General features: G+C 43.4%; 2 protein-coding genes across 4 annotated transcripts in view; one reads left to right on the plus strand and one right to left on the minus strand.

Annotated features, from left to right (window-relative positions):
* Positions 1-7194: 7194 nt before the first annotated feature.
* Positions 7195-14448, minus strand: gpib (glucose-6-phosphate isomerase b). Its single transcript, XM_037094217.1, has 18 exons — positions 14261-14448; positions 14013-14103; positions 13736-13804; positions 13263-13382; positions 13081-13164; positions 12820-12966; positions 12273-12344; positions 12129-12173; positions 11979-12032; positions 11325-11385; positions 10651-10694; positions 10377-10529; positions 10140-10269; positions 9963-10039; positions 9414-9542; positions 9042-9117; positions 8289-8355; positions 7195-7607 (listed from the first exon to the last, which is right to left on the minus strand). The coding sequence occupies exons 1-18, from the start codon at positions 14377-14379 to the stop codon at positions 7484-7486; spliced, it is 1662 nt and encodes a 553-aa protein (XP_036950112.1). The 5' UTR covers positions 14380-14448; the 3' UTR covers positions 7195-7483.
* A 2652-nt stretch (positions 14449-17100) lies between these two features.
* LOC119017900 (granule associated Rac and RHOG effector protein 1-like) overlaps positions 17101-24091 on the plus strand; it is a 32068-nt gene continuing 25077 nt past the window's right edge. The window contains exon 1 of one of the 3 annotated variants that reach the window (XM_037095055.1): positions 17101-17189. The gene's annotated coding sequence lies outside the window, so the exon portion shown is untranslated. Of the gene's footprint in view, positions 17190-17300; positions 17775-21484; positions 21506-24091 lie in introns of those variants that run through there. The other 2 variants (XM_037095056.1, XM_037095057.1) reach the window with 2 other exon arrangements.

The raw sequence follows: 24091 nt of genomic DNA on the forward strand, positions 1-24091 counted from the left end.
ACAGTCGGATCGCTCGTTGTGCTGCTTTACGACTGCTCGGCTGTAACGTAGCCGCTTTGCAAACTGCAGTTCGCTCTCGTCAAAGTCAAGTTTATTTATACCGCAGTTAATGACAGCCAGCGTCCTCAAACGGCCCTCTGAGCGGCCTCATGATGAAACAATGGACAACCGTTAATTAAAAACTACAATACAAACTTTCCCAGATCATAATTAGCGACATTAAGTGTGTGCTCATTGTCATACAGTTAGTGAAATGCTGATGTTTAATTACATCCAAGCAGGCAGCGCTGAATCATGATGAACCTCCTGGGTCTCTGATGGTCAGATTACATGAAGCCTGGAGCAGATATGCAGCATCAGAAACAGTTTATCCTAAAAAAAAATCCAGTAAACTGTGATGGAAAAGAGACCAGCGACGACAAACGATGATTGTATGAGAAGATAAAGAGCAGGCTGGCGGGAACACAGCGCCTGAATCAGCTCCCTTGGTACTGACGCTTTTAGTAAACTGCTCCAACACATAAACATTCCTGGAAAATACCACACAGGCCTGATGAGCAGATAGCAAGGGGAGGTCCGGGGAGGGAGGGACAGCACTTCAAGATAAGTGCGACTGAAACTCACAGTTTTAAAAGTTGTCCCGTTTCTGCTTTATTTCATGACGGGCTTTTAAACTGCTCACAGGTTTACCAACTTGTGTAAAACTGTTGGATCAGTGTTGAGATAAATGAGGAGACTGCACCCCCGCGGCGCTGTATTGTGTCATATTTGGGCTAATTGGAGCATAAAGTGGGCTGACGACTGGAGGTTTGGACCTAACGTCAAACATGAAAGTGTGAATCTTCTTCCGCAGACTTTGACTGAATCCACGTCCATAAGACATGTAATCACAGATGGTTTAGGGTTCATAGAGAAGCTGGAACATTAATTATTTCACTTTATTGATTTGGCCACACTATAAATAATTGAGACCAATTATTTTTTTTATCTCTTCTGATTATATTTGGTCATTACGCAAGCAGGCAAATTAATTAATATCACATTAAATGTGGCGCTCACTGAGGAGGCAGACAGTGGAGCACAGGGCAGCGTGCGAAAATCGCTTCACAAAGCACTTTTGACCTGAAATTAATAAATAACCATGGAAACAAACAAGGCTCATTAATATTCTGAGCTTGTGGAATGATGTTTACAGATAATATTCGCCGGCTTTTGTGTGGCTGCGAGAAGAAATTGCATGAACGGATCTGAATGATTAAATTTAAGAGTTTGTGAAAAAGTTTTGCAGCTGTAGATATTTATTTATTGTCATATTAATGAGCCTTATTTGTTTCCATAGTTTAATTAAAGTATGTCTCTTGTTCCAGGTGATGGTAACGAACTGCACCGACTTCAAACTCTCTAATCAGCAGGTCAAAAAAACACAAAAATGAAAAAAAAGACTGAAGAGTGGTAATGAAACACATTTATTAGTTTTCCCACCCAGGTGCATCATGGTCCTACAGCTATCCTTCTACCTATAACGTGATAGCACATGTTTTTTTTTTGAACATCTAGCAGTTATGGAGAAACATTGTCATTCATCTGGAGTCTTGTTTCTGTTCACAAACCTCACTCAAAAATATAGTTTCTTATTAGCTCCCTTTTTTAATCTCGCTACTTCTTTAAAAAGAACGATTCGACTCTTGAACGGTAAAGTTGTGCACCATTAAACCAAAACAATGGACTGAAAGGCACTAAAATGCTTGGAGGGGAACTGCAGCGTTGGATGATAATTCACCGTGGGTTCATCATTACAACTCTCCTCTTTTACATTCAGTATTTAAACCGCTGTTTTTGATTATAGCAGCGTTGAATGTTAATGTTGAAGAAGGACGATTGTGCGAGGATGGCTGTCCAGATGGAAAACACAGGAACATGTTCGCGGCGGCGCTGCTGTCGTCTCTCTGCGGATCCTGCAGGTGAGTGGGTGGGTTTCAGCACAGGAAGAAGAAGTCACATTTTTTTTAAGGCTACGACTTGCCTACCAAATTACTGCTGCCTGGCTCAATTCCCAAGAAGGGAAGGTGGGGTGATCAAGTCATCCTCTCTCTCATGGATATTACTGTGTGACTTTCAGAGTCGAAGGAAAAGGGGAAAATGAGGTAAGGACACTTTCACAGCTCCTGCGCCTGCACGAAGAAAGAAAATTCAAAACATGCACCACCACCTCCTCCCCTCCTTCACCCTCTCAGTCTCACATTTCAATTACAGTAGGTGCAGCTCATTTATAAGCCACCGATACGCAGATAGTCAGAGATGGAGCTACATTTTGTGTGCGTGGGTGTACATGAAAGCGCTGTCTGCCCACTTACTGAGCCCTCCTGTTGGCTGAACAGTGGTGTTCAGTGTGAGGAGCCTCTCTGGTGTTGGTTGTCAGCTCCATGAGTTGGGGCACAAAGCGCCCTTTATGTGTGTGAGGGTTCCACCCTGTGACTCAGGGAGCTGTGTGTGTGTGTTAGTGTGTGTTAGTGTGTGTGCTGTGCAGAGGTAGCGGAGCCTCGGGGGGGGATCGGCTGTGAGGTGAGCTCTGTTACACGGCACAAAGGAACACCTTCCCTCTGGAGCACCCAGGTCCCCTCCACTGCCAGGAAATGAGTGAAAATATGCTCGCCACAGGATTACCTCATACTCTCTGAATCTTTGGTTACTGACACTTTGTCCTCCTTCCTGTTACAAAAAAAATGAATAAATAAAAAATGTTCTGCCTGCTGTTCGCTACCCCTGTTTGTCTGACTCTTCGCTCATTGTACAGAAGAGTTTTATTTTTAGTAATCCAGTGAACACGACTTAATTACAGGGATTCGGCTCAGTTGATGAAACATCATTTCAGCTCTTTTGGGTGAAAAAAAAAACACGGGGATGTGTTTTTATGTGTTGAGCTGCAGAGCGAGAATATTGAGGGAAAATCGAACTTAATGCAAAGTGTTGAGTCACTTCACAAAAAAAGTGTGTTTCAAATCAAATTCTGTATGCAATAGAGTCAAAATCAAGCTTGAAATTGTTCACTTAACTCCTGGAATCTGACTTTTTTTGGCTCAAAGTGCTCAAAGAGTAACATGGTTTACATGATTTATGTTTCCACTCAGACTTTTCTCTTTGGAGGGCAGTAATCTTGGGTCCCTAAAGTTAATTTCTTAGAGCTTCTTGCACCATTTTCAGACATATTTGTGTATATTTTAGAGGCTGGTATGCCTGTATTAGAGAGATTACAGTAGACAAAGGAAGAGAGAGAAACAGGGAATGATGTGAAACAAAGGTCCCCATGTCCACTCCGACAGTGAAGCATTGCTCTCTTATAACAAACAGCATTAATATAAACTCAGCAGAACTTTTTTCATGTAATGCATTCCTCTTTGCAAAAAAAGGTTGCAAAAGAAATCTGAAGCTATCTGAACCTGGGTGCAACAAGGGGATCATGGGAAAATGTTTCTTTGTGTATTTTGGGGGAACATAGTTAAGATACTCGTAAAGTATATTTTATGTCTGTTCTTGTGTTTTGTCCAAATATGTGGACACATTTTACATTTGTGCTTCGACGATAATGTTTTTTTTTTTAACTTTTGACAGTTGAAACCTTTTGAAATGAAACTGAATTGAGAGGAAACGGCAGTAAAACGCTCACCGCCGCCCAGATTCATCATCAGCAAATCATGAAATCAAGTTATCAACAACAAATTTCCATTTTTACGGCAGGTCTGTGTGTGTGTGTGTGTGTGTGTGTGTGTGTGTGTGTGTGTGTGTGTGTGTGTGTGTGTGCTGTACAGACACATCATCAAAGTAACACAATCTGCTCAGACGGTGGAAACAGTTGTCTGATGTCTTCTGTGTCTCTGGAGGAAGCTCAGAAAGAAAACCCACGACGACGTCATCAGGATTATTATCTCGCACTGGACTTGAGACAAACTTAGACCTTTGGAGCTCTTATGTTGTGTTGCATCATGGGAAGTGTAGGATCCATCGTCTCTGCCTTTGCATTCCCCAAAGTAATTCTGCCTCGTGATTGGAGTGTAGCGGTGCGTGGCTCGGTTGCTTCTGCAGGATCAAGTTGCTGAATTGAATTTATGTCTTTGACCCGTAACAAACCATTCAGACACCGCAGAGACCGTATCAGTTGTCTTGTTTTTGTGTGTCACAGTGCAGAGGTGGGTGATTCACCCATTTAGAAGACTGAATAAACTATTTTATTACTCTGAGAGAGAGAAAAAAAAACATGTTTTCATTAATACAGAGATGAGTCACCTCCATCAAACGGCCTTAAACAGCTGTGAAGGTCAAAATAATTCATCCTGCATCCACTGATGTTGACGGTGGCGCCTGCCTGGCACCGAATATGTCGTCGCACTTATGAACAGCCTCGATGGAAATGGTGAGATAGCAACTGTCACTGTAACTGTGAACATTATGATGTACTGTAGTCGCCAGTACGCCAACAGAGGCTGGAATCAGCGTGGGAGTTTGTTTTTTTTCAATCTCTCACATTGCTATGCTGAATAAGAGCCAGATGTCGGTCAGTGTATCCGTGTTTCTGTGGACTCAGGAGAGGCGGCCGAGACACACACACAAAAAAAATCCTACATTGGGTGCACAGCGTTCAAAAGTCTGCACAGATAAGTGACCCAGAGGAGTTCCCAGGAGGACAAACAAGCCCAGCTGTCTTGCAGTTTGGCAGAGATGAACCGCCGAAGAAAACCTCACACCGCTCTGTCGGGTCAGAGACATCTCGGAGAAATCGTTCAGTTATGCAGCGTGCGAATAAAACATTAAGATAAAGATTAGTTTGAAGGTTGTTGCTCAGGGAGATGAGATGCTGCACTGCTGCACTTCCTCCCCTCACCAGATGGTCCCATATATGTGCAGTGACATGGGAACATATCACGTTCGATCATGGTGTCGTCCTGGTGTGTGTTGTGTTTTCTGTGTGGTCCCATTCAGCTGTGCATTTAGCAGAGATGGATCTGACTAATGGGGATCTGAATAAATGTGGAGCCTGAGCAGCACGGGGTCAGCTGGAGCCCCCTGCAGCCTCATGAGACCGCCGCTGGCTCCCCACGCTGCAGCACGACAGGCTCTGCCCACGTTCTGAAGTTAATCTTTATATAACTCCAGCAGTCGTGGGAAAAATGAAGTTGGGCCCGACATGATGGCTTTTTTTTTCTTCTTCTTCTTACAGGATTTCTGTGTCACTGCTGGCAGCCTCAGAGTGCAGACTGGGAACTTACTGTAAGAGGGACCGTCCACTGGGTTTGATAATGGGAAATGTGGTGTGAGTGTGTTGTGTGTTATGTGTCTGTGTGTGTGTGTGTGTGTGTGTGTGTGTGTGTGTGTGTGTGTTTGCATGACTAATGTTTAGCCCGAGAGAATTTGTTCCCTGAAGGTTCCTGGGAGGGGGAGGACGGTTGAATTCACATTAAAAGCATTCCAGTCAAGTTCAAGCGAGAATTTGAAAAAGAAGTGGCTGCAGACCTGCGGGCCTCTCTCTCTCCTCTCCTCTGAGGCCGAGTTGCCCAGCTTGTTTACATGCAAGGATGCTGACCTCCTAAACTGCTTCCAGCAAGCGTGGCTCGCGATGAATACAAATGATACGGATTGCGTGGAGAAATCCTGCCCTCTACGCAGCAGATTGTGGCATCAGGAGAATCCTAAAACCCTCGCTCCGACCCTTCCATCTGACGCCGCTGTGAACTTGGGGACTGCACAGCCCAAAAGTGGCAAGTGGGGGGGTGGGTGACGTCGCCATGGCAACCACCACACTGCGGGGGCCAGGTTGTGACCCCGATCGAGACTGGAAGGGGGGGGGGGTGGCACCTCCTTAACAGGCCGCAGAGGAGAAGAAGAAGAAGAAGAAGAAGAAGAAGAAGAAGAAGAAGTAAAAAAAAAAAAAAAAAAAATGACTGACAGGCCCCGACCAATAAAGCATGAAGTGGAATGTGAGGGTCTGCAGCCGCCATTGTTCCACAAACATCTCAGGAACGCACGCAACAACCTCTGCCATCCCTTTTATGCTGCTTGTTTGATTCTGCTCTCAGATGAACTGAACCTAAACAGTCGTTTCCTCGTGTTTGCTCTGCAGCTCGTTCACTTCAGGGTGGTAAACTCATCAGCTGGGGTCCAGGTAGCTGTCAGTGTGTGTGTGTGTGTGTGTGTGTGTGTGTGTGTGTGTGTGTGTGTGTGTGTGTGTGTGTGTGTGTGTCCATCAGTCAGCTGACAGAAATGTGACACCTTTTACAAGAAGTCAACATGTTGTCTGGACACAAATTGTGTCTTTTTTCAGATGATGGTGACGAAAGAACATCTTTGCCACATCCTGAAAAATGACAACCAGGAGAGGTTTTTTTTTGTTTTTTATATATATATATATATATCTGCAGCCAAACTCAATTTTTCTTCTGTATCCTGTTTCAGAGCTGGAGATAAAAAAGCACAAGTTAGATTTGAAGTAAAGTATTGTTGCCTGGCAACAGCATTGAAAACCCAGCAGTGTCTGGGGGTCTAGGATTTTTCTTCTTCTTCTTTTTTTTTTTTTTTGAAACTTTCTGTTTGTCCTCACACACACTCTGTAATGGCACCCAGCGGTGAGTGTGAGGGGAACCAAACACGGTTGGAACACATTTGATCTCGTTTTTGATGCATCGTGGTTAAAAGAACCGCGTGCACGATGTGTCGTGTGATGCTGCGGCCTCTCCAACCGTCATTATACACGGTTTCATGCTTGTATGAGAGATTCTCGGGCACTTTCGGGCACAGGGCGCTGAAACATTAAGCACAATTATGATTCGTGATGTTTAAATATAGTGCCAGCGAGGACCGGCTTGCGGTCCAGATGTTGTTTGGTCCAGCTGTTTGTTTTTCCTCTCTAAATGGATGCGGTGGAGTCTGGGGATTTGTGGGGAGGAACAGAGCAGATGCACTGACCTTTGACCCTTTGTTCCACTGAATAAATGGTCTATTACTGGGCGGCTGATTTGCTCCCAGTGAATAAATCTAGCTCGCTGATGCCATCTAGTGGCGTGCTGCTGACAGGAGGTGTCAGAGCATCTGCATCAGGAGAGTGACAGCCTTTTGTGCATCAGAGCACAAAGAACAGCTGCTGTGTTTGTGTTTGTTCACTTATTTTTTACATCAGACCGTGTATTAAAGACGCCGACACTGACGTTGTGTAAAGATATTTACTCTAGAAAGACAGTGAGAGCACACTTCACCCTGCCTTCCACAACACTCTCGTACAAAAAAAGCTTTCTCCCCTCGCCAACAAACATAGAAAAGACAGCGCTGGAGACAGACAGTCACGATATTCATAATGAGAGTACAAACATACAGAGTGTCTCAGCTCGGCTGCGTGGGAGCGACCAGCTGCCTCTGCGAGTCGTCCTGTCCATGCAGCTCATGAGCTGATTAGATGGATAATGATGTGGAGTAAAGTGGAAGTTGTTTTCAGGGCGGCTCAGGCAAAGTTCTTCTTGAGGAAGTTGATGAGTCCGTTGGTGGAGGAGTCGTGGGAGTGGACCTCCGCGGCGTCCTTCAGCTCGGGCTCGATCTTCTTTGCCAGCTGCTTGCCCAGCTCAACTCTGGTGATGCAGAAAGCAAACGAAGAGAGAGACGGTGGATCCATGAAGGGGTTCGGTGACTTTCAGCCTCATTAATACTGTGAGTTACTGTATCGCTTTGCAATCATATGGTCCAGTTGTTTGCTTAAGGCTTATTTTACAGTCACACTCTGCCTGTGAACATCCAGTGTCCACTTCTATATATTCAGCCTCATTTACAGCAGGGTCACAAAGTCACAAAGTTGTTTTTTTCCTTACAAATGATGCTTTCAATGAGAGTAAAGGGTTAAATCTTTGAAAAATGAACACTGTCAAATCATGCTGGGATAACACGAGTCATCAGGAACTTGTGGACTCCACTGCATGGTACTGCAAATAATACATGTGTCTGTCTTTTCCAGCTCTTGATTGAAGCAGCGCTGAGTAAAATATTCAAACCCAAGTCTCCATGTTTTATAGCTCCACCAAGCCTGAAATTTTCTGGATGGAGTGCAGATCATTATACTCACATTTCTTTCCCCAAACTCAGCCTGACATATTTAGTATTTTTGGAAACTCCACCAGAATGTAAAATAGAGGTCTGGAGGCTTTAATAATAAATCTTGGCTGAACAGCGTGAGTTTGTTACGATGGCAGGCTGCCGCTTGTCGAAGAGGTTAGGAAATGAAAACTGCTCAAAACAAGCATACGAATCATTCTTACCCCCACTGATCAAAACTGTTGATCTCCCACATCACACCCTGGATGAAGATCTTGTGCTCATACATGGCTGTGAAGCAAAACAGAATAATTGTTAACGCAACAGAGACACAGAGAGGGTTGTTTGTGTTTTTATTTAATGGGTTTTCAGCGGCGACACAAAGGAGCTTTACCTAATATAACCTCTTAGTCTGATGTCCCAAGAACAAACAGACTGTTACTATGCAACCGTGTGCAGCATCCTGATGAAACCTCATCTGTAGCGCTCCGGCTGATTTAGGGATTTTACCAATGTTGTGACCATATTTGTATCAAAAAAATGCATCTCAGGCTGTTTTGTAGTCACGTCAGTTGTTGCTGTATATTGTGAGGCAAAAGGCACTCAGAAAGTGACAGACAGGCTGCGGATTGTGGCGAGAATTAGCTGAAAATGTCCATCTGAAATAGAAGTGACGTTCATCCGGACAAGATTTTAAAGTCACGTAAGCAGACAGGAAAGCTGCGTCAGTGCAACATAAACAAACACAACAAAAAAACAAAGACAGAAGGTGGAATAGGTAGAAAAATCTTTCAGTAATGTGATGATAATGTAATCTTGAAATCGTTCCCTTGTGGCGCCATCAGATTTTATAATGCACACTCAAATAATCTATCTATCGCTCAGATAAACTAAATTGAACTACATCTACAGCCACCAACAGTAACATTTGTATTATTATGATTATTATTACTTAGAGAAACACTGTGAACGCTCACCTATCAGAGCTCCCAGCGTGTATGGGCTCAGCTTCTTGAAGATGATGGAGTTGGTTGGCCTGTTTCCCTGGAATACCTGAAATAAATAAGACATGGAGAGATTTCATCAGACAGGCCGTTCAGTGCACACAGCCTTCATTAATTATTGAGGTTTGGATGCAGCAGCTGTGTGTGTTCATGGTCACTGGGGGGCACTACGTCCTGTGTTTTCTCACTCTGGTCAGTTCGATAGTATGTCCTCCAGTCAGGCTTGATTTTTTTGCGCAACTGCCTGTCAACACTGACGTTTTAGTTTGTCGTCATTGTTTATGAGAGCTGCTGAGCACGTAGTTCGTTTCCTAAAGTCAGTCGTTGTTTCACGATTCGACTCACTTTGTGTGGCAGGATTTTCTCCAGCTCCTCTCCGCTCAGGCCGCTGGCCTCCAGCTCCTTCCTGGCCTCCTCAGTGGTCTTACCCTTCATCAGAGCTTCGGTCTGGGCCAGGAAGTTGGCCAGCAGGATCTACAGCCACGTCAAACACACATTCAGATACAGTGCAGTGATGAACTGAAGATGTCAGCATGTGTTGGACACCAATATGTTGACATATTAATAGATGCCTTTCAGATTCAGAAGACATTTGTAACATCTTTTCTCCATGTTTTTGTCTCTGTATTCCGATCTAAGGTTACATGCTAACTGCACACTACTGCAACAGTATCTTAGGTCACTGATTTGCAATTCTGGTCTCAGAAGGTCAGTAGACCTTTGTGGTCAGTATCTAAGGATCAACCAATACTTTATTCGAACAACTTCCCACAAACAAAGAAGCAAAAATCACACTTTTAGCAGGAATACTGTCAAAAAAAGGTGAGAAACAACATCATATCCACATACACGCTGCACTTCTTTAAACCAATAGTTGTGCTGCTACAGTGATACCTTGTGGTGCAGGTTGTTTCTGATGGGATGTTGTGTCTGAGCTGGGATCAGGAAGTCAGAAGGCACCATGCGAGTTCCTGAGTTGGACACAGTTGAGTGCATTAGTGACACGAGTGATCACTGAATTCACAGCACGAGGGCGAGGTGGGGGAGACGATGATCGTCTGGTGACGGTACCTTGATGGATGAGCTGGTAGAAGGCGTGCTGCCCATTGGTTCCTGGCTCTCCCCACACGATCGGCCCAGTGTGGTAGTTTACACGTTTCCCTTGATTAGTGATGTATTTCCCATTTGATTCCATGTCACCCTGGATAAAAAAAAGCCTTAATCAGAGGAACCTTAACAAGCTAATTCAACGCCATCTTTAAAATTCTCATACTCGATCTCCTCTTGCATTGTGCCTGCGAGGCTGACCTGCTGGAAGTAGGCGGTGAAGCGGTGCATGTACTGGTCGTAGGGCAGCATGGCGTGGGTTTCGGCGTGGAAGAAGTTGATGTACCAGATGCCCAGCAGTGCCAGCAGGACGGGAGCGTTCTTATCCAGTGGAGCGGTGCGGAAGTGGTTGTCCTGTGGCAGATGGTAGGATGCTGATTTACATTCATGCATTCTGTGTCTTCTTTCAAGGAAGACTCACGTGAATAGAGGTTGTACACTAGAGAGAAAAGAGAGCGGAAGGAGGAGTGCCTACCATCCAGTGAGCGCCTGAAAGAAGCTTTTCAAAGTTCTCGAAGCCTGATGAGGAGAGAGACGGAGGAGTTAACTGTCTGAGTGATTAAGACTCTCACTGATTGTTTAGAATTGATCTTGTATTTTCAGTATGTGCCCACATTGACATCAGCAAGATTAATGCCTTAATATTTACTAAAGCCACTGTGTGATGAATTTGAGCTGTGTGACTTTTATGGTTATATAATTAACAATGTTTGACTGCCAACTGACATTCACTGTAGCTATTGGAGGTATTTTAGATTTTATACAGACATTATTGGTCCCAGAGGAAGAACCATAATGACTCTGGTGATCACTTTTCCACCAGGTGCTCCATGGTGAGCACTGCAGACATTATGCCGGCTAAATATCAGCATTTAAATGTTTTTGAGTGTGCAGATGTGAGCTACGGTGGAGAAGAAGACTGTGCACTCACAGAGCAGAGAGCACGACTGCAAACCATTCAACCATCTTTGAAACTGGAGGGATTGCACGTGCACGAGTGTCTACAGGGTCTTTTATTGATACTACTGCTTGGACGGAAGCCAGGCATTTTACTGATTTAAAACATAGCTGCTCTGAGTAATTTTTGTTTTGCATTGCAGTAAAGAAAAAAACAAAAAAAAATGAAATGTGTGTTTTCAGGTCACATACCAATATGCAGGGCAATGGACATGCCGATTGCAGACCACAAGGAGAAACGACCACCAACCCACTAAAAGAGAAAGAAAAAAGAAATATATTCACGCCTGGTGCTGAACTCTTTTGTCCTTGACCACAACAGAAGGTGCTGATAACAGCAAGAGGAACATCATGAAATTAATCATAAACCGCCAATGTTTTGTGATGTATGACAAAAATATTTACATCTTCAGTGAGCACTGACATGAGCAACACAGTTATTCATTTTAAGTTTTGATCTTTAGCATCAGTCCAATCTGTATACTATACTCTGTACATGTAAAGGGTTCAAAACACTGGCAGCATGTCCTCTGTGACATAAAGGCCCTTATTATAGCCATTACCCTTTAAATACCAACAATGTAACTAAACTCAGCTCCCTGACCTTTGATACAACCCAGCCTTTACAGTAACCTCTGCAAGAGAGAAGGTCGCTACCAATAATAACTGAGTCTGAAGAGAGAGGCTTCTGATTACCCAGCAGCTGCTGGCCAGAGCGTCCGTCCCACCTACTTCACAGGTCAAAAAGCCTAGCTTATTTATAGCCGCTGCCTACGGCCCCCTATCGCAGCCTGTGTGGATGGAGACTGGACCTGCTGCATGCACTCTGCTTTAAAGAGCACTCACATCCCAGAACTCAAACATGTTCTCTGTGTCGATGCCGAAGTCCTTCACTTTGGGCTGAGGGGGAGATGAGAGGAAAAAGCAGCACAGTTAGGATCAGATGTCGCGACGGAGTGGGAAGGTCTCACCTGTAAATAGAGTTTTGTGACTTACCCCATTTGTGGAAAGAGCAACAAAGTGCTTGGCAACAGCAGCTTTCTGCAGAGACATAAAGAGGATTTCAGTGAGTCTTATCAGTCAGCCAGCTAAATCAAAAAAAAAAAATGCTGCTGCTGTCTGAGGCGGCTGCACACTCACATCTTTGGCATGTTCAAGGAACCATTCTTTGGCCGACTCAGCGTTGGTTATGGTCTCTTGGGTGGTGAATGTCTTGATAGACAAAGCACATAGATAACAGAGTGTTAACATGTAATGCTGCTGCACTCGTGGAAGAGTTCTGCCTGCAAAGGAGGAACTAGAGATATAGAGAATATAGAGAATATAGAGAATCTCACTGTCTGTGTCTCACTGTCTCTTTAAGATATGTACCACTAAATATGAGGAAACTGCAGTTCTCCTGAATGGATGCACGTCGCTTTGGAATAACTGTTAATCTTTTAGCTGTTGCTGTGCTCAAGTCATACCACTCAAGCCAAGACATGAATGTCAGCTGACATAACATCGCCTCTGCTGCCTCAAAAGAGCACCTCTTGGTGCGCAGCATGACCAGAATCATCTGCCTGTAAGGCAGGCTTATTTCACTGGTGTGTTCGTGAAAGGTTTTGAAACTGAAATATGAATCGGAAGGATCTTTTGCCTCTGATACGAGATGTAAGTCTGGAGCGAATCCAAGAATCTGCCCTACCTTGGATGCGATGATGAAGAGGGTCGTCTCAGCGTTCAGCTGTGCCAAGGTTTTGGCGATGTGAGTTCCATCAATGTTTGATACGAACCACACACGCGGTCCGCCCTTTGAGTAAGGCTTCAGGGCCTCGGTCACCATCAGGGGGCCCTGCAATTCAAGACAGCTCAAGTTCAGGTTCAGATAAGCTGTGACTGCACCTGGTGAATGTTTGTGACTGTACAAGTAAGTCAGTAGTATATCTTTTCCATAAATTGCACTCACAAGGTCAGATCCTCCGATGCCGACGTTGACAACATCTGTGATGGCCTTTCCTGTGTAGCCCTTCCACTCGCCACTGCGAACTCTCTGCATTAGATAGACACGATTGTCGTCAGCTGCATCAAACCTTCACAAGCAGCGTAACTAAACTCTGGTGCATCTTCCTGTTGGTGCATTTCACTCACGTGACAGAAGCCCTTCATCTTCTCAAGAACTTTGTTGACCTCTGGCATCACATCCTTGCCTCCGACCATGATGGGCTTGTTGGAGCGGTTCCTCAGAGCCACGTGGAGCACAGCACGGCCCTTCATGTTCACAGCACCAGGAGGACAAAACACAGACCCACTCAGCATTGTGTGGCATTGATCTGTTACCGTTGTGCTCCCTAACTTGTTGGTGATCATTGGGTTAAAGGTGCAATTTGTTAGATAGGGTGAGGGTAATTTGATGACCTGAGAATGAGACTCAAAAATAATAAAACATATCCAGCTGTTGCATTTACTCTATTTGAAGTTAAAAACAAGCTAAGTGCAACACTCATTATGTCACATGACGTGAATGCTGAGTCAGTAGTTGTATCACCACACCAGGATAAAAGTCAAGAGGTAAACACTTCCATGAATCAGGTTACAGCTGACACATGGTCAACAATCAGCACCTCCGTGAAGTTGATCTTCTCTCCAGTGAACATCTTCTCCCTGGCTGCTTCAATGCCTCTTGACTTGGCCTAAAGAGGAAGATAAATGTTGGTTCATTTAAAAAAAAAAAAAAACAAGTTGCAAAACTTGCAGCTTGCAGCAAAGACTTGTGGGATTTCCACCTTACAGCTGCACACATCAGCTCTTAATCAGACAGCATGATCGGGGAGCTAATAAGAAAATCTACTCAAGCGTTTTAAAAACAGTTAATCAAGATGAAAATGAAAATGAGTTTACCAGATCCACCAACATCTTCAGGACTTCATCAGTGACGAGATTCTTGGAGTAATCCAGGAGAATGTCTCCATCCTCAGTGTTCAGGTTCAGGCTGTCAGAGCACAGAAACACATCAGCAAAGAAGTAACGTATCATAAATAACGAAGCTGCTCAGAGCTTTATCATGTGATCATATACTCATATACCTGCACCCTGTTCACTGTCGCTGTCCATACTGTATTTATTCCCAGTAAAAATAGGATGCATACCTGAGTTTGTTGAATCTCTCCTTGTCAGCCTCAAACATATGCCTCATGTTGAGGTTCAGAGCGTGGGCTGTGTACCAGTCCTGCAGCTTCTGGAAGTTGGGGTCCTGTGTGAGTCCCATGATGTCCTGATGGGTGGGTGGAGGGGCTTGCTGTAACTCCGCTGTGCTCAACTAGCCTGGCCGAGTGGGACCGAGCAGATCAGAGGGAGCGCTTTTTGAAGGGCGCCCAGTCCAGATACACGACTCGCCCCTCCTACAAGAGACACACCATATCAAATGCCACACCTCTCCAGGGTCACAGTGAGCGCTGGCAGGGCAGCAGCACAGCAGTGTGTCGTTCAGAGTGCTGCTCAGATCATCAGACTGTACACAGAGTACTACAATCCTTCTGAATTACATACATAAGCTGTCTACATTAGAAAGAGTTGCACAATACATTGCCACACACATAAAAGTCACTACATTCAGATTCCGATAAACAAGCTGCAGCAGTTGTGTTACTTATTATTTCTTATTACAAAGACATAAACTCTTCAAAATAAGTTTTTCCCCAAAAGTTTGGACGCTGTGTAAAACAGATAAAACAGAATGTGAGGTAACACTTTTTTTATTCATGTAAATTTATGTTTGTGAAGTTGCAACTCATGTTTATAATGCGCTATGATATGTTCAGTAGTTTAATGGCCATAACTAGTTGCAGCTGATGTTTATAAACATGTACAGTTGCTTAATAAATCATTTATGAAGGAAATAATTGTTTGTTAATAGTGACACAATTGTAACGTAATTCTTTTGTATACTCAAGTGAAAACACTACAAAGACAATATATTTAGTGTTCTATCTCATCAACTTTATTGATTTTTGGGAAATATATGCTTATTCAAACAGGTTTGGACGGAGCGAAAACTGATTGGGAAAGTTGTTGAATGCCCAAAAACACCTGTTTGGAGGAGTCCACAGGTAAACAGATTCAATTAAATAATCAGGTATGGAAGAGGCCTTCTTGAAAAGCTCAATCGTTCACAGGTGAGGATGGGTGGAGGCTCACCACTTGACTGCATAAAGCTTTGCTCAAACTATTGTCAGTAAAGACAGTTTGTCTGCAGATTAATGTGTTCTGATTTTATTTACATTTTACACACTGTCACACCGTTTTTTTTTATTTGGGTGATTTCATTGTACAGCATTAATATGACATGTTAATGGTGGGGTGATAAAACAAACTCAGAGATATTATTATTTTTTTCCATTACTGAATAAACAAGATGCACTCAGAGGAAAATAAGGTCCCAGAACACTGTGTAAAGCCAGAAAGGTGGCAGGGTCCGCCACATATAAACAGACTAAAACAGCATAAAATTGTGTTGTCCTTTAAGGTCAGTTTATTTATTCAGTCATGAGAACAAAGAGAGTTTGCTAAGTTAGTTTGAAGATACTGAAGATATTTCTCTTCTGATCAAAATGTCTTCCCCAAAACTACGTAGTGCTCCTTTAAAGTTTATTTACCCAGCAACTTGTGGCTTTCTGCAGCTACCTGATACCAAAGGTTGAATCCCTTTTTATAGGCATTGTAGGCCAATATTATTCTACCATGACAGTCACTAAAAGGAAGTGCAAGATGTTGGTTATAAATAAATGAATAAGTAAATAAATAGATAGAGAGATGAATAGATAAATAAATAAATGCTCAGGTCTCTGTAGGCCAGGATTAGTCAACTTTCAGTCTTTTAAGTCAAGCAATTTGTGGACTTAAACGCCCCCAAGTGACGGTTCTTAAATCCACTGAGATCAGGTGTAATGTCCTTCTTCAGACATTAGAGGGCGAGAAAAGCTTAGAGGACAGCTTGAAAACAAACCCTTCTTTTTAAGACCAACTCAGAGTCTAAAAACCACCAACAACACCCAACTGCAGGTGCTTTAAGTGATTTGACCAAAGGTGGATATCACTGAGAGATTATCTGAATGGAATGACTTTAAAACTGTTTGTAATAACATCTGCTACTGTGGGAAAATAAAATATTTCATCTTGTCATGTTAGGAGAGCAGCTTTTGTTCCTGGTGATGGGACGCACTGTGAAAAATCCTCACGCCACTCTAAATTGTTTAAATATGTGTGTGTGTGTGTGTGTGTGTGTGTGTGTGTGTGTGTGTGTGTGTGTGTGTGTGTGTGTGTGTGATTTGGTGCTTATGACCAGAAATGGAAAATGGTTAACCCCTTCAAAATAAAAGGTGAAATGATGGACATTATCTGACGATATACGCTGAAACAAACAAACAAACAAACAAACAAACAAACAAACAAACAAACAAACAAACAAACAAACAAACAAATAAAAGTGTTTTTCTTTGATTGTCCTATCATCATTACTGAGTAACTGGCAGAGATGGAAAAAGACCAATGTGAGTAAAGTCATTACACCAGTTTGTCATTACAGTCACGCTACAGCATCCTTATTTAATCAAATATAAGTAAGAAAATAAATAAAATAACAACATTATTGTTTTTGTTTTTTTTATATATACTTATGGCTCCATTTCTTCTTGAATAGTGATAGAATCCCTATCGCATGATGTGATGCATCGTCCGATCCCTTTATAATCTAATTGAAACTACCTTTATGCTCCATTTCTTTTATTTTATACAGGCCTAAATTTAAGAAAAATGGAAAATTATGTTTTGAAGTGACATAACAAGGAAATGCAAACCCGAACATATGTTTTTTTTTCTCTCTATAAAAAAGTAATCCCAGCTGGTACACCACATACATACACCCCCTGTGTTTTAACTCAATAAACGCTATTTATACAAACACGTCTTGGTTTTATTGTGAAGGCTTCCACCGGAAGTGTGTTGTTGTTGTTGCCGCGGTCTTAACGGTCGTCACACAGACAGGGGATTCGCTGTCAAGAGGGTGGATGCCTAGAGCTGGTGAGCGATGTGCTGATTAACTTCAACGTTTTCTTGCATTTATCTTGTGTTTTACTGAAGCAGTTCGCTTTCCTCTGGTTTACGGCAGCACTGACTAATGTCGGCCGGCGCCGGAGCACCACCGGGCCGCTAACGTTTGCGTGTGTTTCCCCACCAAGCGCTGACAATCGTGTCGCAGAGAGCTAGCTGGCTAGCTAACGTTAGCTTGGGTAGCTGTGTGTAGCTAGCCTGCTTTAGAACGGATGAAACACCGATGCGTCCATAATCGGACGGACCTCACTGTTACATGCTTATTTCCATTTTGCCGTCGTAGTTGAAAAGTCTTAGAGTCCGACGACAGTCGGACAAATGTTTTTAGAGATTTTTGTTTTGTTTTTGTTTTTGCCAGTGCAAGTGTACTCTCGTATTTTGGTCCACAAGCCGAATTAAATGTCTGCTGATGAAGCGCAACCCGCCTAGGCTAAGCGAAGGAGGAGCACTTGGCGGCATTGGCTATTTCTGTTTTCATTGCCACTGATTTGCATCTGTTGGGCGATGCTTCAGATTTGACCCCCCTTAACAGCGGATGAGTACGATAAAGACAAGGTAAGAAAGAAGGGGCGAGTTAGCTTAATGAGGTTTAACGTTGCCGCTTGTGGCGACATGGTTTGACGGCATGTCCGATAACGGACCTGGGCGTTCTTGATTGCAAGTTAACGCGCTGTAGTCGGCGATCGCCCACCGCACAAATATGTAACGTAGGTTAACATCGGACGACAAAGGCGTGATTTGAAGCTCGTGTGGCAGCGTAGCTGGAGTCCGCGGTTGACGACAGACTGACAGCAAGTGAAGGGCTGACTGGAAGGTGCACTAGCTTGCTAGCTAACAAGCGAGTGTCTGGTTCTGTGCGGCCGGCGGGCGAGTGTCAAAGACGGGGAATGCAGCGGACGTAGGTGCCGGCTCTCTACCGTGTGTGTACGCGGTGGCGGTTCTCGTGTCACTCGCCTTTCTAACGGGTGGTGTGTTTATGCACCGATGCCGAGGAAGCCTCCCCGGCGGATCTGCATTTAGGGCGTTAAAAGGCCGTATTAACAGCTGCGACATAGTGTTCCCATGACTGGGGCCATGTCATCCCGGAGAGTTTCGATGAAACCGGCTAACTGCGCTTGCGGAGGATTCTGTTACACCTTCCTGCTAAATAGTGATCGGGGGGTTTAAAATAATCCCGTTGCAAGTTAAAATGAAAAAACTAACCAACTAGTTAGTTTTCTGCCTGTTTGAAGTTGCATATTGAGTAGTAAAAATAAAAATAAAAAAATACAAAAAAGCAGTGCTTCGCTGTTGCATTGATATCCTGTCGCCTTGCTGTGTTTGGTAACATACAGGACAGCAGCAGTTCTGTTGTAATCTTACACTACGATGCATTTCACAAAAGAAAAATTACCAAGAAATTGCGATTGAATGCCTGGGTCACGCACACGAACATCTAGGAACTATTCCTTCCATCCATTTCAATAGACTGGTTGTAAATAATCGCACTCTGTGGATTTACACAGCCACAGTGACTATATACATATAGTCGCCACGGTGCAGAGGAGGTATCTGGAATTGCATTAATAAATAACGTTGCCCCACTTCTTCTTCTTTTTCTTCTCAAGTGGGGTGTAGCATCCACAGTCTAGTCAGGGATCTGTGTTTTGATCATCATGTGGAAAGTGCTTCCTGTTTTGGTCGCTGGCAGTGGAGTGTAGAATTGATCATGTAGGTCCCTGGAGGATGTGATCATACAGAACAATAGACTGATCATGATCACAGTCAGGGATTGAGGATGTCTGAAGGAAAAATGATCCAGGGGCTGCAGAGGGTTTTTCATAAGCAGCCAGTCTTCTTGTCTGTGGTATCTGGTTCCGTTGTTACTATATCATCCATATTTTACTGGAGAAATTAGTTTTCATACACAGAATTGGAGAGTTGAATTTTGCTGTTCAGACTGTTGACCTTTATATCAAATTTGATCACAACATGATGGAGGAGCTGGATGTGTTTTTGTGAAATGTTGTTAACAGTGTTGAAAAATAGCACTGTAAAAAGCCACAACCTTTTTAAACTTTGACTCGTATGGAAAGTTGTTTGTGTTGCTTCAAAACTGTAGGATCGACAGGATGTTGAATAGAGACCTAATACAGTTTGTACTGACATTAAAAACCCACTAAAGTGACGCAGAAGGAGGCATTCATGTTAAGGTCATTGGCCTCCTTTTGTGGAGTTTTGCAGGCATGTACAGCTTTCAGTGAAACAATCCTGGACCTACATGTTGACATCTGCCACAGCTGCGTCACAGTGGAAATACGTGCTTTGCTCTGCAAAATTCCTGTCTCTGTTTAAACTCCTTCTTTTCAATAGCTTATTCAACCGTGTGCCTGGACAGTCGCCACAGTTAGTGGACTAGTCCTAAGGCTCCGGTTGTTCTTTCATTCTCTTTGCTTTTTGTTGTTTATCAACATGTGATATGTTGACCAGGAACCACACTTTACCTTAGCCTAACTAACGAATGCGGATGCATGTGTGAGGAAGTCGACGTACAGTCACAAGATTACTGTTTGTGCTTCCCTCGGGTGGAGTACAGGCTGGGCCTGTTGTCTCCACTCTCTGCAGGCCTGCATGATATTTCCCTCAACAGAGGAGCTTTCTAGTGTTTCTCTTACTGCACAGTTTCAGATTATACAGATGAGAGATACAGTGTAGTCTCTTGTGGGGGAAGGGAGGAGTTAACCCTGGCCATGGTATTATTAGCACCTGGGAATTCCAACATTTCATGCATTGATTTTCACTTTCTTTAAATTGGTTTACATTAATTTTAACATTTTGTTCTTTTTAAAGTAAGTATCCGATTGCTTGCCTTTTGCCTCTGAAGTCTGAGGTTTTGACAAAGCTGACTTCCTCAAGATTGCATCAGAGGACCAACAAGTGTCTCAAGAAGGAGGCTAAATGTTACCTTCGTTTTGTAGCTTCCGCTTGGCAACACCTTACAGAAATATTCTTGGTTATTTATGGCATGGTTTTATTTACATTACACATGGCAGGGCTGTCTAAACATTTTCATCGTTTGTCACACACAACACAACCTTCTCATGGCAGGGCTCAGGCATAATGTATAGCATGGTAGTAACTGAATCAGGTCAGTTCAATCACATGGTCTGTCTTAATTCAGTCAAATTTGACTAATGGGTATTAAGACAAGTTAATGTAAGGGTATGTCATTATATTACAATGGCAGAATACTGGCAGTGATGCTTACTTTAAAAACAATCAACTCTAAGCTGTGTGATAACACTGTTTCAAATTACTCTATACAAATTGTGATAATCCACAAAAGATGTAGACTGTATAATAAATGTATATCATTGCACTAAAATGAAAGTTAAAGAAGATCGGATGGAGAAGAAAATTGAATTGAGACTATATTCCTGTTTTACCAAATTGGACATCAAGCCAGAGAACACGACAGTGGTAATATTTACTTGGGAACGCAAATATCAGAAAGAAGAATAATACCATTCTGTCATAGTCATGCCGTGTTATCCACCTCTGGCCTTTAGAGTTAGAAGCAAAAAGTGCTTTGGATGCAGATCCATCAATGTGTTAGATAATATCCACCTACAACGAGTTGTGCCGGCCCATGCACCAGAGAAGAGATGCAGGCTTGTTTGACTTTGTATTGTGTGACAGGATTTTCATTTGGATGCACAAAACTAACAACACTATTTGCACTGGTGTGTGGTGGTGGTGAGGGGGGGGAGCAGGGGTCTTCCTCTGCTGTAATAGGGGATATTTCAGCACCAAATCACTGCTGTTTTATCTACTGCATGGTTAGCACCACTTAGTTCTTACACATAAACTTAATAGGCTGTTTTCTAGGCAGTGTTTAATAAGATGCCAGTCTTCATTCAGAGGGAAGCAGCCAGCGGGGTAACAGATAAGGGGGACGGGGCTCGTAGTAGCATGGGAAATCTCACCCTTGTCTCCTGGGAAACCAGTTTAGCCTTAGCTTGTGGTCAGCTATTTGCCCCTCAGTCAAATGTTCCCAGTGAGATGCATGAATGCTCGTGCACTAGAGCTGATCAAATACAACGCGAATCGAGGCTACCGCAGAACTGTAATGTAACACGATACTTATCTTTCTTAGTCCCTGCAGGAAATATTTTGCTTGTGCTTTTCCACAAGGAGGTCGGAAGTCAGGGTCAGCTACACAGCTCAACACTGAAGAATGGAGCCGATAGAGGTTTAATATGTTGCTCAAGGATACAGTGGGAGTGTCTTTAACCGGCTTCAGATGCGTAAGCATGATTCCTTTTCTCTGACAGCCTACTCTATCCTGTTGTTATTATACCTGTCCGCGTGTTCTACACATTCTCCTCAGGTCTTCAGTAATAAAGGAGACTTTTTTTTTTCCTTTTCGGTGCAGAAGGTTGTTGGTATCTGTGACTTATTATTACTTGGCATTTTTGCATCTTCTGGCAAATGTTCCCTGTGTTGTAACCTGAATTTCTGACTGAAATGGCACCTCCATATCCTGTCTCATTGTGCCCAAAGTGGAGGAATAAATTCTTACTCGGCTCATGGCTAAAAATACAGCACCCTGGTGGTTGGCATGCAGCACACAATCTGCATCCTCAGTATATAGCCTGCTCGATATAGGCTGAGGGAAGCATTTTCATCCCCACAGGTTGCCATCAGCCTTTCATGAATGGAACTGACGTCAGGACCTGTCATCACACTTGTTGAAACCCACCGGTTGGGCACACTAAACACACACTATTGTCCACTGCTATTCCGGAGGGGATATCTGAGCTCATTCTGTTTGCTTACAGTTGAATACTGAAAGGCATGTATGCTTTGTGCAAAGGCTCTGATTAGATTGAATCAGATGGCGTATTTATTGGCATTCATGTGTCCGTTCAGAAGACTGTTTATAAACTGTATTCCCCTGGTTGGATGTAAAGTCATTACTTTTTATTTCTTTTTAGTGTTGGAACATATTATTTTATGAAGGCAATGGCACATGGGGACATTTGTGTTTGCATATGTGACACAGACGTGTGGGGCCCTCGAGTGTGTCCTTTGTTAGAGCAGCCCGTCTGCTATTTTTATTGTTGCTATAAGCTACTTACAGTGTCGGTTATGACAGCACAGGTTAGCCTAATGTTATCCAGCCTGCTCACCCGCAGTATCAGCCTCTTCACTGATATGACTATTATGTTTTGTCCTGACTTACTCAACAGTGGTTTGTTTTAGCAACAGAAGTTTCACTACTGTTTTAGAAAGTGCAGAATCTGCCAAAAGGTACAATCAAGCAGATTTGGCTCTGACTTTGCAGAACAGTGTATATGACCAGGTTGTTCTGATAACTGAGCATCAAAGTAGAGGTATTTTTAGTTCCCAACCCGCAAAACAAAAATGGGACCAAAATGGTATTAGTTGTGGGAACAAAACCAAACATTCACCCTCAAACCACCGAAACCCGCAGCTGCCTACAAAAATAATTCCAGGAGAAACACTGTTTTGATGGCAGAAAATCTGTCCTTGCAGTTAATATTTAATCGTAGCCAAATCCTTTATTTTTTTATTCTCTTCCTCTCACAAAGTCATGCAGCTGCGTGTGCCGCGAGAGTGTGTGTTTTTTCTGTGTGCTGGTATGAGGATACCAGGGCCTGCCACAATACTCTCCTTGTGTTCTGTGGGCAAGAGGAGCCTGGCTCAGCTCCTGTCACACAGTTGCTCACGGCACTTGTCCTGCCATTTGGACTGACCTCCTCGACCTGTCTGCTGATTCTCAGACTTTGTTATAGCTTATCTGCTCTGTGGAATGTCTTCAGCGAAGCCTCTCAAACCAAAATATACCGTCAGACTCTTGTTTTCCACAACTTAATCAGTTCTTTAATGAATATATATAACCTTTTACACAGTGTCTTATTTTGTAGAGATGTTTTGCACGTATAAATACTGTCCTGCTTTTTTTGTGCTTGTTTGAACCCACATTAAGAGGGTTCTGGGGAAATGCATTCCTGTGCTTCATTGGCAACAGATGTAGGGGAGAACATTTTTTTTTTTTTTCTTCGAGCTGAACCTTTTGGAGTGTCTAAAAACAGTGTGGTGTGGACCGTAGGGCAGCTGTTTTGCCCATGGAGGCTGAAATAGACTTCATGAGAGAGCTAATGTCGGGCCTGTGGCTGGAGCGTCACAGGACCTGTGTTTGCCTCACAGTGGCAGATGGATAAGGAGCTGTCAGCATGGGTAACAGCTGCCCCATCCACAGCTATTAGGCTACCTAGCTGTGATGTGACAGTCACACAAATACGGCTGCAGATCCAAAAGTAACTGCTGTTTTGTATAATGAGTGGCACTATCCTGAAGGTTACAGAAGTGGGCTCGTGACCAGAGGGTTGACTGGTTTATTTTGCCAAACCTGTTGGGGATTCTTTGTGGGGAAAGTTATAAAATAAAAGCGAAATGCTTCTCAACAGCCGGTGTGAAGGTGCCTTTGAGCGATGGCACTTATATGCTAGAGTGGAGCTGCTCAGTAGCAGAAGGGTGCAGATGTACTGGGCACCATCCCAGGTGTTAATATGTTTCCCTGGGTGAAAGTAAGCTAAATTTAATCTGTGATCTGTGTAGTTTCACTAAAATGCAAAAGACTGAAGAACAAGCATTCAAAATATGGAGGATGCTGCTAGAATGCAACCACTTGATACTTCCTTATTTACTTGCTTGCACTGTTGATGGCTGCAGTGGCCTGCGCAGACAGGTAAATCATACTTGGTGCTATGATTTACTACACCCCCATACCCAGTAACATACTCGGTTTGACGTTTTTGTTACTGGCGACAGGGAGCTTGCTCCAGGAAACCTTAACCCCCTTCCTG

The sequence above is a fragment of the Acanthopagrus latus genome, chromosome 4 (assembly GCF_904848185.1).
Source record: "Acanthopagrus latus isolate v.2019 chromosome 4, fAcaLat1.1, whole genome shotgun sequence".
In the NCBI taxonomy this organism is placed as follows: Eukaryota; Metazoa; Chordata; class Actinopteri; order Spariformes; family Sparidae; genus Acanthopagrus; species Acanthopagrus latus.